At 36.1% G+C, this 14,912-nt stretch overlaps 1 protein-coding gene across 8 annotated transcripts in view; it reads right to left on the reverse strand.

Annotated features, from left to right (window-relative positions):
• Positions 1 to 311: 311 nt before the first annotated feature.
• Positions 312 to 14,912, reverse strand: part of ZNF382 (zinc finger protein 382) — a 32,992-nt gene continuing 18,391 nt past the window's right edge. For 4 of the 8 annotated variants that reach the window (XM_039850143.1, XM_039850146.1, XM_039850142.1 and 1 more), the window contains exons 5-6: positions 12,727 to 12,849; positions 312 to 2,415 (exon numbers count right to left, since the gene is read on the reverse strand). In XM_039850143.1, the coding sequence (XP_039706077.1) occupies positions 998 to 2,415; positions 12,727 to 12,849 (1,541 nt within the window). In that variant the 3' untranslated portion in view covers positions 312 to 997. The remainder of the gene's footprint in view (positions 2,416 to 12,726; positions 12,850 to 14,912) is intronic. The other 4 variants (XM_039850148.1, XM_039850147.1, XM_039850145.1 and 1 more) reach the window with 3 other exon arrangements.

Raw genomic sequence — 14,912 nt, forward strand, 5'->3', positions numbered from 1 at the left:
TCACATTTATTACATTTATCTGGTATTAATATTAAAATTTGGGCTGTAGCTAAAGCTTTTGTTTATGCATTACATTTGGACTCCCAGTTTTCACAACATCCATAGTTTCCCTGATTCTCTGGTCTGAACCATCACTAATTGATAATATTCAGTTCTTTCCCTTCAGAATGAATTATCTCATGCTGTTCAAGTTCTGAGTTGTTTGGTAGTATCTACCAAAGCTGGCCAAACATACACAGGCCCCAGGACCCAGAAATTCTACTCCTAAGTATATATAAAGGGAATTAAATACATATACACCAAAAGCCAAATATGTTCACAGAAGAATTTATTATGACCCTAAGCTGTAAAGAATAAAAAAGTTCACCAACAATGGATTTGATGTGATATAATCATATAATGAATGGTATTCTATACAGAATGAAAATGAATTAACTTCTGCTACATGCGCTAATGAGTTTTAGAGACATAATGATTAATGAAACAAGCCATATATATAAAAATACATGGTATATAATTCAATTTATATAAAAGTTTATAATATTGAAAAACTAATTTGTAATGTTAGAAGTCACAATTGTGGTTAACTTTGAGGAGGTAACAAATAATTTTCATTCCATATTTGCAATGAGAAACACAGTTCACACCTCCTTTCTTTTTAACACTCTTGTGTTCACAGTGTGGTTCATAGACCACTGCCAGTCATGGTTTACATGATAGGTATTAAAATTTAAAATAAACTATTTTAAATGTAGTAACTTGACAAAGGAAGTTTACATCTGATAAATCTAACAAAAAATTGGGCTTGTATTTTCAATGACTTTTGTCATTTAATTTGTCTTGTAATTCTTTTGTGTGTGCTTTATAGGCTGGCAAACAATAAGTAAATATGTGGTACAGTACCTTAAACTGCTGAATATTATTACACTTGCAAGCAACATTATGTACAGGGTTTACTATGACTTTGAAAGTTTTTACAAAAAAGTCACATCTTTTATTATATTCCCATGGTTCCTACCTTGTGAGTTTTCTGATGGACAATGAGGTTTGACTTACAACTGAAGAACTTCCCACATTCTTTACATTCATATGGTTTCTCTCCTGTGTGGGTTTTCTGATGGCGAATGAGGTTTGATTTCCTACTAAATGCTTTCCCACACTGAGGACATCCATTGGATTTCTCTCCTGTATGTATTCTCTGATGGACAGTGAGAATTGCCTTCTGGCGGAAAGACTTCCCACATTCATTACAAATATAGGGTTTTTCCCCTGTATGAATTCTTTGATGGAGAGTGAGGGTTGTCTTTTGACAGAAAGACTTCCCACATTCATTACAAATATAGGGTTTCTCTCCTGTGTGAGTTCTTTGGTGGACAGTGAGGGTTGTCTTCTGGATAAATGCCTTCCCACATTCATTACATCGATATGGTTTCTCTCCTGTGTGAGTTCTCTGATGATCAGTGAGGTAAGACTTCTTTCTAAAAGCACTCCCACATTGAATACATTCATAGGCTTTCTCTCCTGTATGTGTTTTGTGATGTCTAGTGAGGGTTGCCTTCTGGCGGAATGACTTCCCACAATCCATACAAATGTAGGGTTTCCCCTCTATGTGTGTTTTCTCATGAAGAGTGAGGGCTGTCTTTTGACGGAAGGCTCTTCCACACTGATTGCAAACATACGGCTTCTCACCTGTGTGAATTCGCTGATGTTCAATGAGATAAGACTTCCTTCTAAAGCTATTCCCACAGTAAGGACACTGAAAGGGTTTCTCTTCTGTTTGAGATCTCTGATGTATAATAAAAATGGACTTCCTGCAGAGGAATTTCCCATATTTGCTAAATGCATGGGGTTTCTTCTCCATAAGATTTTGTGGATGGACACTGGGATTTGACTTTTTGATGAAGGCTATTCCATCTTTATTGCATTCAAACGGTCTTTCTCCTCTGTGAGCTCTAGTATGTGTAAATAACATTCCTTTTATAAGGAAGGATTTTTCACATTCATTATGTTCAAATGATTGCTGTGGAGTTTGAACCTTATGATGTTGAATAAGCTCTTGTTTACCACTCAGACTCCTTTCTGTTTGTTTATAAAGACTCGCTGCAGTATGAATTTTCTCATGCTTAGTATTGAGGAATGATTTCTCCCATCCATTACTCTCACCAAGCTTCTCTCTTACAGGGCTGATATTTCTAATGACTAATTCTGAAATATTTTTCAAAACCTTTCCATCAGGTTTATGTTCATGCAGTGTTCTTTTTGAAATAATACAGTTCTTGCCTACGGTAAGTGTTTTCTCCAAAATATTACTTCTTTCCTTAATTAGTCTTTTGTGGTTGATGAATACAATTGATCTAAAATGACTATCTTGGTACTCTTTAAACTTCATTAAAACATCTTCAGCTTTCCCATCTTCTAGAAAAGAATACAATGAACAAGACTGTGAGTCTTCATATAAAGGTGATGGATTAAATGTATAGACAAACAACCCATGGTGGGACTATCTCACTACTGTGGTCTATAGAAGGGCAAAAATAAATTATCTCTTGGTAGGAAAAATGCGTGGAACAAACACAAATCCTGCTATACTGTTAAAATGGTGAAAAACTGGCATAAGCAAAAACCATGTATCTTTGGCATATTTAAATATAAGCTACATTGTGCAGGTGTAATAAACACAAGGACAAGTAACCAAAAGATGGTAGAAGTGGGATTGTTCTTGAAATAGGCAGTTTCAGAGAATGGAGTGAGCCTATCAAGAGTACTAAACAGTAAGCAAGGAAAACTGTTCAGGTAGAGATCAAACCCATATATTTATCTACTTATGCCTAAATAAGTGTTATAAAATGCTTCCAATTTTTTTTTTCTTCACTTACATTTAGCCCTTCCATGGCAAATGAACTTTCTCAACACTCATTTCCTAGTGTTGACAGAATAACACTAGTCTATAGTCTAGGCCATAACTCCTCATATAACTGATTTATTTTCTCTTGAAAGGGAAGAACTAGGAAATTACTTCCATTAGGAATTATAAAATAAACCAGAGGACAAAGCATACTTGCAACATGAACATAATCACTAACTGCTGCTACATCAATTTATTCTTCTAGAGTGATGGTCAATAATTAAATTCTCCTCGCCACTAATTCTAATTTTTCCTTTTAATTTGCTAATTACTTTTTTAGTTTTAGAGAAGGATGGGTTCAAATTTTCCTCCCAATGTAGTAACATACCTTAAACTCTGCTATTCCCTATTGGGGCTGTGAAGGACTGTATTCTCCAATGTATGTGGATGGCACCAATTGACCCTATCTATTATTTTTCTTGCAAATTCTATATCTTACTACTGTTACCTTACTACGGAAAGAACTGGGAGAAAATCATGGCAAATCCAAGTAGTAATTACAGCAGTCCACACCTGAAATAATATGGCTTTCATTTTGGAAGTTGTCAGTGGCGAATGAGAATATTAATCTGTAAAGATATTTCACAGATAGAAATAACATAATGCAAATTGTGGAGAGATTAAGATAGTATAACAGAGATGATGGAATCAACCTGATACTCCAAAGGGGGTGATTATAGGAACAAATAAGATATAGAAACAAATAAGAGTGAAGTAAAGATAATGACTAGTACTTCTGATATATTGATAACCAAAAGATTGAGACAACTGATTGCTGTATTGCTGCAGGCAAATTAGAATATACCACTAGAGTTCAGGTGGGAGAAATGGGGCAAAAAAATGTATATCTGAAAGTCATTTACATAAAATGAGGAAATCACAATTTGTGAATGGATCAAATTATTATAGTTTACAGAACTTTTATAGTGACAAGAACTGAGGATGAAGAAAGATCCTTTTACACCAATGAGAGCCTACTGAAATAAAATCTACTTATTCAACAAATATTTATTTTCTTAGGCAATGTAAATAAAGGGAAGAAAAGCAACCAATATGTGAAAAGGAACTCTGAAAAATAGGATAAGAATGAGTGTTTTTTACCAAAATCAAGGTGGGTAGATATCAAGAATTTGAGCATTGTGATATATAACATGGAGATTTATTGATAGGAAATGGTGATACTGATATTATTACTTTGGTCCAAGGTTTATAGACTTTAAAATCTGATAGCAGGTCCCATGGTGAGAATGGGATGTGAGACTGAGTACAGAAAACAAGTATAAGGCATTGCACAGGGAAAATAAAGAAAGAAAATGAAAACTAAGAGGGAGATAAATATTAGACGATGATTTCCTTTTTACCTTTTAGATAGATTTAAGAATGCCTATAAATAGAAAGTTATAACAAAAGAAGATAGAAGACTGAAATGTAAAAGAAAGAGATAAAAGACAAGAAAGACCCAAACCAGCAGTTACCAAAGTGTGATTCATGAACTGTGTAGTACCTGAGACCCTTATGAGAGTTACACAAGGAGAAAACTATTTTTGTTAATAATAACAATTCGATTGTCTTTTTAACTGTGTTCATATTTGTCCTAATGAAGCTAAAGCAATAATTAGTGTCTTATTAGTACTCATGGAATTTGAATATATGGAGGTGATGGAGTGATGACACAGAGAGATGCCATTAAAAGAAAGTTATTATTATCACCATTTCCTGAGATGAGGGGGTATGCCATGCTATGCAAGGCCACATGAGGAAGGACCAGGTATGGTCAAGAGGCAGAAAGGAATGAGGGGAAAACCTCAGCATAAGTCTTTATCAGGGCTTGCTTCTACAAAAAAGGCAAGGCAGCGCAGGAGAAACAGCTTAGGATTGGCTAGTTTGAATAGTGTTGGCAGGCTATGGGTCATAGGGGTGTTTTCTAGTTGTCTGGTACCTGGTCCTGAGTGATTTAGAGCAGGCGACATATTGGCTTGGTGTGTTAGATAAAGGACATGGTTGAGGGTATAAACTTGGGGTTGGTTGATTTGTATAAGAAAGGCAGGCTCACCAATAAGGTATTTACTGTCTCTAGGAATTAGCTAGCTCTGGGAAGGGCAGTTTTCCCCCCAATCAACAAGGCGCTCCACAAATGTCAAAATATTATAAAATATAGAAAATATAAAAAATATGATTTATACACTGGGTAAAATGCTGACACAGAATAAATCAAAGAACTGGCACCAAACTATAATAATAATCACTGCATTTCTAACTGGCACATACTCAAAGGAAAAAAATGTTTCACTTAAGACTGTTCTTGATAGAGCAGAAAATAATTATTAATTTAATTAGATCCCCAACCTTGAGTACACATATTTTCAATATTCTGCGTGATGATTAAAGAAGTATGCATACAGCACTCCTGTTGCACACCAGAGTATAATGTATTTTGTGAAGAAAAATGCTTGTCTAATAATTGAGTTGAGAACTGAATAACTATGTTTTGTGGAACAGCATTTTTACTTGAAAGTACAGTGGACTAGTATTCAGACACAGGTATCTGGTAGACAGTTTCTTGAACAATGTGAGCCTGTCAACTCAGAGAAAACACCTGCCAATATTTGTTACAAATGATAATATTCAAGCTCTTACCTAAAGGTCATTATGTTGGAAAGCTTATATTTGCTATTGTGTCAACTTCCTAATACTTTAAAGACTTCTCTGATGAGATTGCTTGTGATATTAACAAATGTGGGTTTGAGGTTTTTTTTTTAATATTGGAAATGTGATAAAATTCAGAAGATCTGTACATGTCAGTGAATTGTTGCTTTCCAAATGACCAATGCTAATGTTACCAAAAAATACATGGGTAAAAAAATCTACTTAAATAGACCATTGGATTTTACGTCACAATGTACAAAAGTTCAGTGTTATGGTCTCAGATCCTATATTGCGACTGTTTAGAAACTATAAATTGTTAAGTTTGGGTACAGTGTTTATGGAGAACATCCAGAACAACCTACAAAGGCTTTTAAAATACTTCTCTTTCACATTACATATCCACATGAAGGAAGATTTTTTTCTTCATGTATTTCAATTAAAACAACATATTGGAACATACTGAATGCAGAATCAGATGTGAAAATCAGCTGTCTTCCATTAAGCAAGGCATTAAATAAAGTTCAATCGTGTAACCATGCCACTTTTCTCACCAGTTTTTTCCTTTTCGAAAAGTGTACTTTTTGAAAAATTATATTTTTATGTCAACATGTAATGAGTTTATTATTTTTAAATGTATTAATAAGTGAATATTTAAATTTTTGTTTTAATTTCTAATAGGCTACACATAAACATACACACGAACACACACACAAAGTTCTTTTAACCCTTAATAATTTTAAGAGTATAAATAAATCACAAGACTAAAAAGTTTGAGAACTGCTAATCTAAATGTTCAGATTCTGGTAATGTAAAAGGAGTTTGTATTGGATTTCTGGTCAAGATGATAGAATAGGTAAACCCTGTGTTTGCCTCCTCTCATGACATCAAAATTACAACTAAACTACAGAGCAACCATCATTGAGAATTCCTTGAAGTCTAGCTGAACAGAAGTACTAAAACTAATGACATACACAAGAGGCCATCTCAAGACGAGTAGGAGAAGTGAGACATAGAACGAGTTGGTCCTACACCCACATGTGGCAGTTAAAAGTTGGGAGGGACATCTCAGCTGTGGATATCCTTTCAGAGGCGTGAGGGGTCCCAGCTCTATACCAGGCTCCCCAGCCTAGGGTTCCACTGCTAGGATGATAAGTCTCCACAACTTCTGGTTGTGAAAACCAGTGGAGTTGTGGCTGAGTGAGACAGAGGCAGCTGGAGACCCAGGTTTCTCTCTCAGAGGGCCCTATGTACAGATTCACTCACTCTAGGCTCTAGCACTTGAAAGGCACGAGGGCCATATGGGAAAGAACTGAATTGTCTGGCATCAGGGAAAGGATGGAGGGGCAGCTTTCTCCCAGACAGCTGGTAGAATCCATGTTTCTCTGTTGAGCCACACCACCTACTGGCATGGAGATGCAGGCAGGTGCCATATCTAAGTCTCCATCAACCTGGCTAACACTGGTCGCTCCACAATGGTGGTTCCCTGAGACCCCACTCCACCCAACTTTCAGGCCCACTCAAGCCACCTCCAGTGGCTTTTCCATACAAATGACCTGTCTTAGCTCATGCTACAGACTTTCCTAAAATCTCTCAAAGGTTTACAAACCCCAAGCAAGCATCATCTGGCCTTGGTGTGCCCTATACCTCTTGCTGAGCAGCCCTAAGCCCAGCACTACAACAGCCGGTCTGAGTTTATGGCTTGGCCTCTTTAGGCACCTCTCACCCCGGCTGCCATCTGCAATTGTTTGGTGGCTCATACCAGTTGGACCTGGTATAGCATAAGGTGTGGCTGAAATTGCCTGCAGCAGGGCCCCTCCTAGGAGGCCCTTGGGCTGGCATGTCCAGGAGCTGGCTTCGACCAAGCTGGAGCACCACCTGGGGCTGCATGTGAGGACAACACACCCAAAGGGGAGACTGGGTAGGGGCTGGAACCCTGCTAAAGCAAATCCTACTCTGTAGGGTCAGCCCCTGCACAACAGCTCCTCCCCTGTAGTCATGGTCAGGCCTCAAAAATCAGTCTGAGGGTCAGTCCCTCCCACTGATGTGCAAACAGCAAAAAAGGCTCAACTGTAATAGGAGGGCACACACAACCCATACAAGGAACACACCTGGAGCAACTGGCTCAGGTAACCAGGGAGACTGTGCCATTGGGCCCTCCAGGACAACTGCTACATAAGACCACTCTACTAACACTGGGGGACATAGCAGCTCTATCTAATGTATAGAAACAAACAGGGAGGCAGCCAAAATAGGAAGACAAAGAAACATATCTCAAATGAAAGAAGAGAATGAAGCTCCAGGAAAAGAACTAAACAAAATGGAGACAAGCAATTTACCATATGCAGAGCTCGAAACACTGGTTATAAGGATGTTCAATTAACTTAGGAGAAGAGTAGATGGACTCAATGAGAGCTTTAACAAAGCGACAGAAAACAAAAAGAACCAGTCCAAAGTGAAGAATATAATAACTGAAATGAAGACAACATTAGAGGGAATCAATAGATTAGATGAAGCAGAGAATCGAATCACTGATTTGGAAGATAAGGTAGCAGAAAACATCCATACAGAATAGAAACATGAAAAAAAGAATCCAAAAAAAGAGGACAGCTTAAGGGCTTCTAAGACAACATTAAATGTACCAATATTTGTATCAGAGGGAGAAGAGAGAGAGCAAAGAATTGAAAATCTGTTTGAAGAAATAATGACAGAAAACTTCCCCAATCTGGTGAAGGAAGTAAACATACAAGCCCAGAAAGTGCAGACAGTCCCAAATAAGATGAACCAAAAGAGGCCCACACATCATAATTAAAATGTAAAAGATTAAAGACAAAGAAAATCTTAAAAGCATCGAGAAACAAGCAAATAGTTACCTACCAGGGAGTGCCCATAAACTGTTGGCTGATTCCTCAACAGAAAGTCTGCAGGCCAGAATGGAATGACACAAAATATTTAAAGTGAAGAAAAGCAAAGACTTACAACCAAGATTACTCTAGCCAGCAAGGCTATCATTTAGAATCCAAGGAGAGATAAAGAGCTTCCTAAACAAGAATAAGATACTGCAGTTCATCACCACTAAACCAGTGTTACAAGAAATGTTAAGGATGTTCTTTAAGTGGGAAAAAATAAAAAATATGAATAAGAAAATACAAGAAAGAAAAATATTCTCACTGACAAAGGCAAGCAGTAAAAGCAGTGGAACAACCAACTATAAAACTAGTACAAAGTTAACAGGAAAAGTAGAAAGATCATGTGTAATTACAATAAATTAAGAGATACACACAAACACATACACAAGGTAAAAATATAATGAAAAATACAATAAAATGGCAATAACTACACACCTATAGTTACTTTAAATGTAAACAGATTAAATGCTCCAGTCAAAAGACATAGGGTGGCTGAATGGATAAAAAGCAAGACTTGCACGTATGCAACTTACAAGAAAGCCCCTTCAGATTGAAAGAAACATACTGACTGAAAGGGATGGAAAAAGATATTTCATATAAATGGAAATGAAGAAAAACCTAGGGTAGAGATATTACATCGGACAAAATAGACTTTAAAATAAGGGCTGTAACAAGAGATGAAGAAGGGCATTTCATAATGTTAAAGGTATCAATTCAACAAGAGGATATAATTCATAAATATTTATGAATCCAACGTAGGAGCACCTAAATATATAAAAAGATGGACAAAGAGAGATCTACAGTAATACAGGATTATTAGGGGACATTAACACTGAAGTGACATCAACAGATACATCATTCAGACAGAAAATCAACAAGCAAACAGTGGCCTTAATGACATATTAGATAACATTAATTTAATTGTTTTGGTGGAACATTTCACTCAAAAGCAGCAGAATATGCATTCTTTTCAAGTATACATGGAACATTTTCCAAGATAGACCACATATTAGGCTAGAATACAAGGGTCAATAAATTTAAGAAAATTGTAATTATACCTAGCATCTTCCCAGACTACAATGGTATAAAACTAGAAATCAATTACAAGAAAACTGAAAAACTCACAAATGCGTGCAGGCTAAATAATATGCTACTAAACAATGAATAGGTTAAGAACAAGATCAAGGAAGAAATAAAAAGATACACTGAGACAAAGAAAATTGAAAACACAATGACTCAAAACCTATGGGACACAGCCAAGGCAATTCTAAGAGGGAAATTCATAGCAATACACAACTACCTCAAGAAATAAGAAAAATATCAAATAAATAGTCTAACCTTACTCTTAAATGAACTAAAAATCAAGAACAAACTAATACCAAAGTAAGTACAATAAAGAAAATAATTAAGATTGAAGCAGAAATAAATGATAATGTCTCAAAGAACAACAGAAAAGATTAATGAGATCAAGAGCTGTTTCTCTGAAAACATAAATAAAATTAACAAACCTTCAGCCAGACTCATCAAGAAAAATAGAGGGAGGGCCTAAGTAAATATAATCAGAAATGAAAGAGAAGGGACAACTGACTCCACAGAAATACAAAGGATTATAGGAAAATACTATGAACGATTAAATGCCAACAAATTGGACAAGTTGAAAGAAATGGATAAATTCCTAGAATCATAAAATCTTCCAAGACCAATTAAGAAAAGCAGAAAATTGGAACAGATAGATAACTACTAACATAATTCAATCAGTAACCAAAAAACTCCCAACAAACAAAAGTCCTGGACCAGATGGCTTCACAGGCGAATTTTACCAAACATCTAAAGAAGAATTAATATCATTCTTCTCAAAATATTCCAAAAAACTGAAGAGAGAAGGCTCCCAAACTCATTTTACTAGGCAAGCATTACCCTAATATCAAAACCAGATAAAGACACTACAAAGAAAAGGAAATTATAGGCCAATATCTCCAATGAATAGTGATGCAAAAATCCATAACAAAATATTAGCTAAGTGGACTTAGCTATACATTTAAAAAAATCATACACCATGATCAAGTGGGATTTATTCCAGGGATGCAAGGTTGGTTCAATATCTACAAATCAATGAACTTGATACACCACATATACAAAATGAAGGCTAAAAATCATATGATCATATGGAGGGTAGGGAGGAGGGGGGAGGAGGGAAATAGAGGGAGTAAAGGGAATCAAATATGTGGTGACAGTAAGAAATCTAACTATGGGAGGTGAATTCACAATGCAATATATATATGCCTTACTGTTAAATTGTACACCTGAAACTTACTGGATTTCATAACCAATGTCGCCATAAAAATAAATTTTTTAAAAATCAGATGATCATAAAAATGGATGCAGTAAAAGCATTTTACAAAATCCACTACTGATTAAAAACTCATAGCAAAGTAGAGGCAGAGAGAACATACTTTAACAAAATAAAGGCCATATATGACAAACCCACAGCTAACATCATACTCAGGGGTGAATAGCTAAAAGCTTTCCCTTTAAGATCAGGACCAAGACAAGAATATCCACTTTCCCCATATTTATTCAACATAGTAATGGAAATCCTAGCCACAGCAATCAGACAAGAAAAAAGAGATAAAAGGCATCTCAATTGGAAACACATAAAACTGCCATTATTTGTAGATGACATGGTAGTATATATAGAGAACCCTAAAGAGTCCACCAAAAATTAGTACTGATAAATGAATTGAGGAAAGTAGCAAGATAGAAATATTCAGAAATCAGTTGCATTTTATACATGAATAACAAACTATCAGAAAGAGAAATTAAGAACACAATCTCATTTATAACGGCTTCAATATGAATAAAATGCCAAGAATAAATTTAATCAAGGAGGTAAAGGACCTGTACTCAGAAAATTATAAGATACTGAAGAAGATAAAATTAAATGGAAGCCTATACCATGCTCCTGGATAGGAAGAATTAACATCGTTAAAATGTCCATACTGCCAAAGCAATTTACAGATTTAATGCAATCCCTATCTAAATAGCAATGACATTTTCACAGACTAGAACAAATAATCCTAAAATTCATATGAAATTACAAAAGACCCTGAAGAGCCAAAGCGGTGATGAGAAAGGACAAAGTTAGAGGTATCACACTATCTTATATCACTACCTTAGATCAAGTACGGTACTAAATACAGCATGGTATTAAATACAGACAATATAGATCAGTGGAACAGAATAGAGAGACCAGAAATAAACCCACATCTGTATGGTCAATTAACCTATGACAAATAAGGCGAGAATATACAATGGGGGTAAAGACAGTCTCTTTGATAAATAGTGCTTGGAAAACTGGACAGATATATGCAAAAAGTAAAACTAGACTACAAGAATAAACTCGAGATGGATTAAAGACTTACATTTAAAACTTGAAACCATAAAACTCATAGAAGAAAGCATAGGCAGTAAACATTTTGACAACGGTCTCAGTAACATTTTTTTGGATAGGTCTCCTTAGGTAAAAAAAACAAAAGCAACAATAAACAAGTGGACTATGTCAAACTAAAAAGGTTTTGCACGGTGAAGGAAATCATCAACAAAACGAAAAAACAACCTACTGAATGGGAGAAGAAATTCACCAATGATGTATCTGATAAAGGGTTAATATACGAAAGAATTCATATAACTTAACACTACAAAAAGAAACAATCCGATTTAAAAATGAGCAGAGGACCTGAAGACATTTCTCCAAAGAGAACGTACAGATGGCTAACAGATATATGAAAAGATGCTCAATGTCACTGATCATCAAAGTAATATAAATTAAAACCACATGAGATGCCACCTCATGCCTGTGAAAATGGCTCTCAATGAATCAATGAACAACAAGTGTTGGCAATGATGTTAAGAAAAGGGAACCATCACACACTATTGGTGAGACAGTAAATTTGTGCAGCCACTATGGAAAACAGTATGGAGGTTCCTCAAAAAATTAAAAATAGAACTACCATATGACCCAGCAATTCAACTCCTCGGTATTTATCTGAAGAAATCCAAAACACTAATTTGAAAAGATATGTGCACCCTATTGCAGCATTATTTACAATAACCAAGATATGGAAGCAAACTAAGTGTCCATCAATAAATGATTGGATAAAAAAGATCGAGGACATCAGAAAAAAGTACTGTGGCATGAGGGATATCCCCAGATCTCTCCTCTTGAAATAACAAAAAGCTGAACATTTAAACTCAACAAATAACGCCCACCTGCACACAAGCACATCTGAGAGATCTGTGCATCAGAGGATCCAAAGGTGGGCAAATCTGCACGAGACTGGGAGGATGATTTGGAGTGTGAAACAAAGGAGCTGCAATACACAGCTGGGCTCTCTGCAAGAAAAGGGGAATGGGACATTATGTCACCAGGGAAGCTTGGAGCAGTGCTGCTTAAGCAATCAGCACATTCCACACACCAGAGCCCAGGGATCAGGGCAGAGAGCAGGGCAGACACTGAGTGCAGAGGGGCAACAGCTATGGCATAGAAACCACCATTGCAAAGAGAGAGGCTGAGTCACAGAGCCTTGCTGGGCCCCACCCCACCAACCCAGAAGGCACCCACTCCCACATATATCAGAGCTAACACCACTGAGCCCCAGGAGAATGTGTTCAACCAGTACTGAAACATATACTACAGCTGGTACCAGAGACAGGAGTGATGATATCAAAGCAAGACATCAGAAACCTGAGGGACAGCACTAAGAAAAGTAAAATAGCCACACATCCAGCAGATTTTTCCCAATCAACCCCATCCCCATCTAGTCAGGCAGAATCAAAAGGAAGCAGCAAAGCATTGCATCTGACTGCTGGGCCAGAAACAGGCTCTCAGGACCTCTTCTGAGACTCAGACCCTCATCACCTATCACACACTTTCAAGGAGGTAGAGCCCTGGGACCGAGGGACCTGATTTTAGAGGCACATACCAGAGAGGAAAGAGCATTTTTAGTCTCCAAGCAGAGATCCAAGAGGCTTGAAGACGATCTAATGGAAGTCAAAAGAAAACCCGCCTCTTACTAACTTCCTGAAAGGATATCACTATATTATATATATTTTTTTTAAAGCATAACACACTCCCATTAATGCCCAGGCAAATAAATAGTCCATCAAACACCATGAACAACCAAGGTGACAAGGCAGCTCAGAAAGAAACTGAAAAATCTAGAGAAAATAAGCTTAAGGACATAGAAATATGCGGTTTAAACAACAGAGAATTCAGGATTGCACTTCTGAAAACGCTCAATGAGATGCAAGAAAATTCTGTCCAAAAATTTCAAGAAATTAGAAACAAAATAAACAAACAAAACAAATACTTTATCAAGGAGATTGAAACCCTGAAAAAGAACCCAATAAAACTTCTGGATATGAAGAACAAATTAAAAGAGATAAAGAATGAAATAGCAAGCTTAGGAAATAGAGCTGACCAAATGGAGGAAAAAATTAATGGTATTGAAAACAGAAATCTGAAAATGACACAGAAGGAAGAGAGACTTGAGAATGAAAAATAATGAAAGAACTCTACAAGAACTATCTTTCACCATGAGAAAAAAAGTAACATAAGAATAATGGGTATACCAGAAGGAGACAAGAGGGAGAAGGGAACAGAGAATCTATTCAAACAGTCAATGAGAATTTCCCACACCTATCGAAAGAACTTGATCTTTAAATCCAAGAAGCAAACAGAACATCCAATTATGTCAACCCAAAGAGGCCTTCTTCAAGACACATTATATTAAAGTTGTTAAAAAATATTGATAAAGACAATTCTCAAGGCAGCCAGGAAAAAGAAGACATTTACTTATAAAGGAAAACTGATTAGACTATCATCTGACTTTGCAGTAAAAACCTTACAAGCAAGAGAAGAGTGGAACTAGGTATTCAAACTATTGAAAGAAAGAAATTACCAGCCAAGAATAATATATCCAGCAAAGCTCTCCTTTAGTTAGGAAGGAGAAATAAAGACCTTTCCAGTTGTACAAAAGCTGAAGGAATTCTCCACCACAAGGTCTGCATTACAGAAAATACTGAAAGAGGTCATTCTACCTGAAGCAAAAGGACAAAAAATATATAACTATGAGTAAGATGACTAACAGGCCAACCGGAGAGTGTAACTCTTATTAAGAACAGGGTTATAAGCTTAAATATTACATAATGGTTAAAGGCCAAAAAAAAAACAAAAAACAAAAAAAAACAACAAACCCACTAAAAAAAAAAACACTAAAAAAAGAAGATAACAGCTACTGCAACTTAGAAAGGAATGGTCAGCATATATGTTCAGTGATAATTTTTGAAACAAAAAAACAGAAAAGGGAAGTAAAGCTCCAATTCCTCAAAGGAGAATGGAGATAAGGTGCACACTGAAAACGGAATATAAATATATAAGTATCCTTTACATAAAC

This window comes from Pteropus medius, unplaced genomic scaffold (genome assembly GCF_902729225.1).
Source record: "Pteropus medius unplaced genomic scaffold, Ma_sr-lr_union100, whole genome shotgun sequence".
Taxonomy (NCBI): domain Eukaryota; kingdom Metazoa; phylum Chordata; class Mammalia; order Chiroptera; family Pteropodidae; genus Pteropus; species Pteropus medius.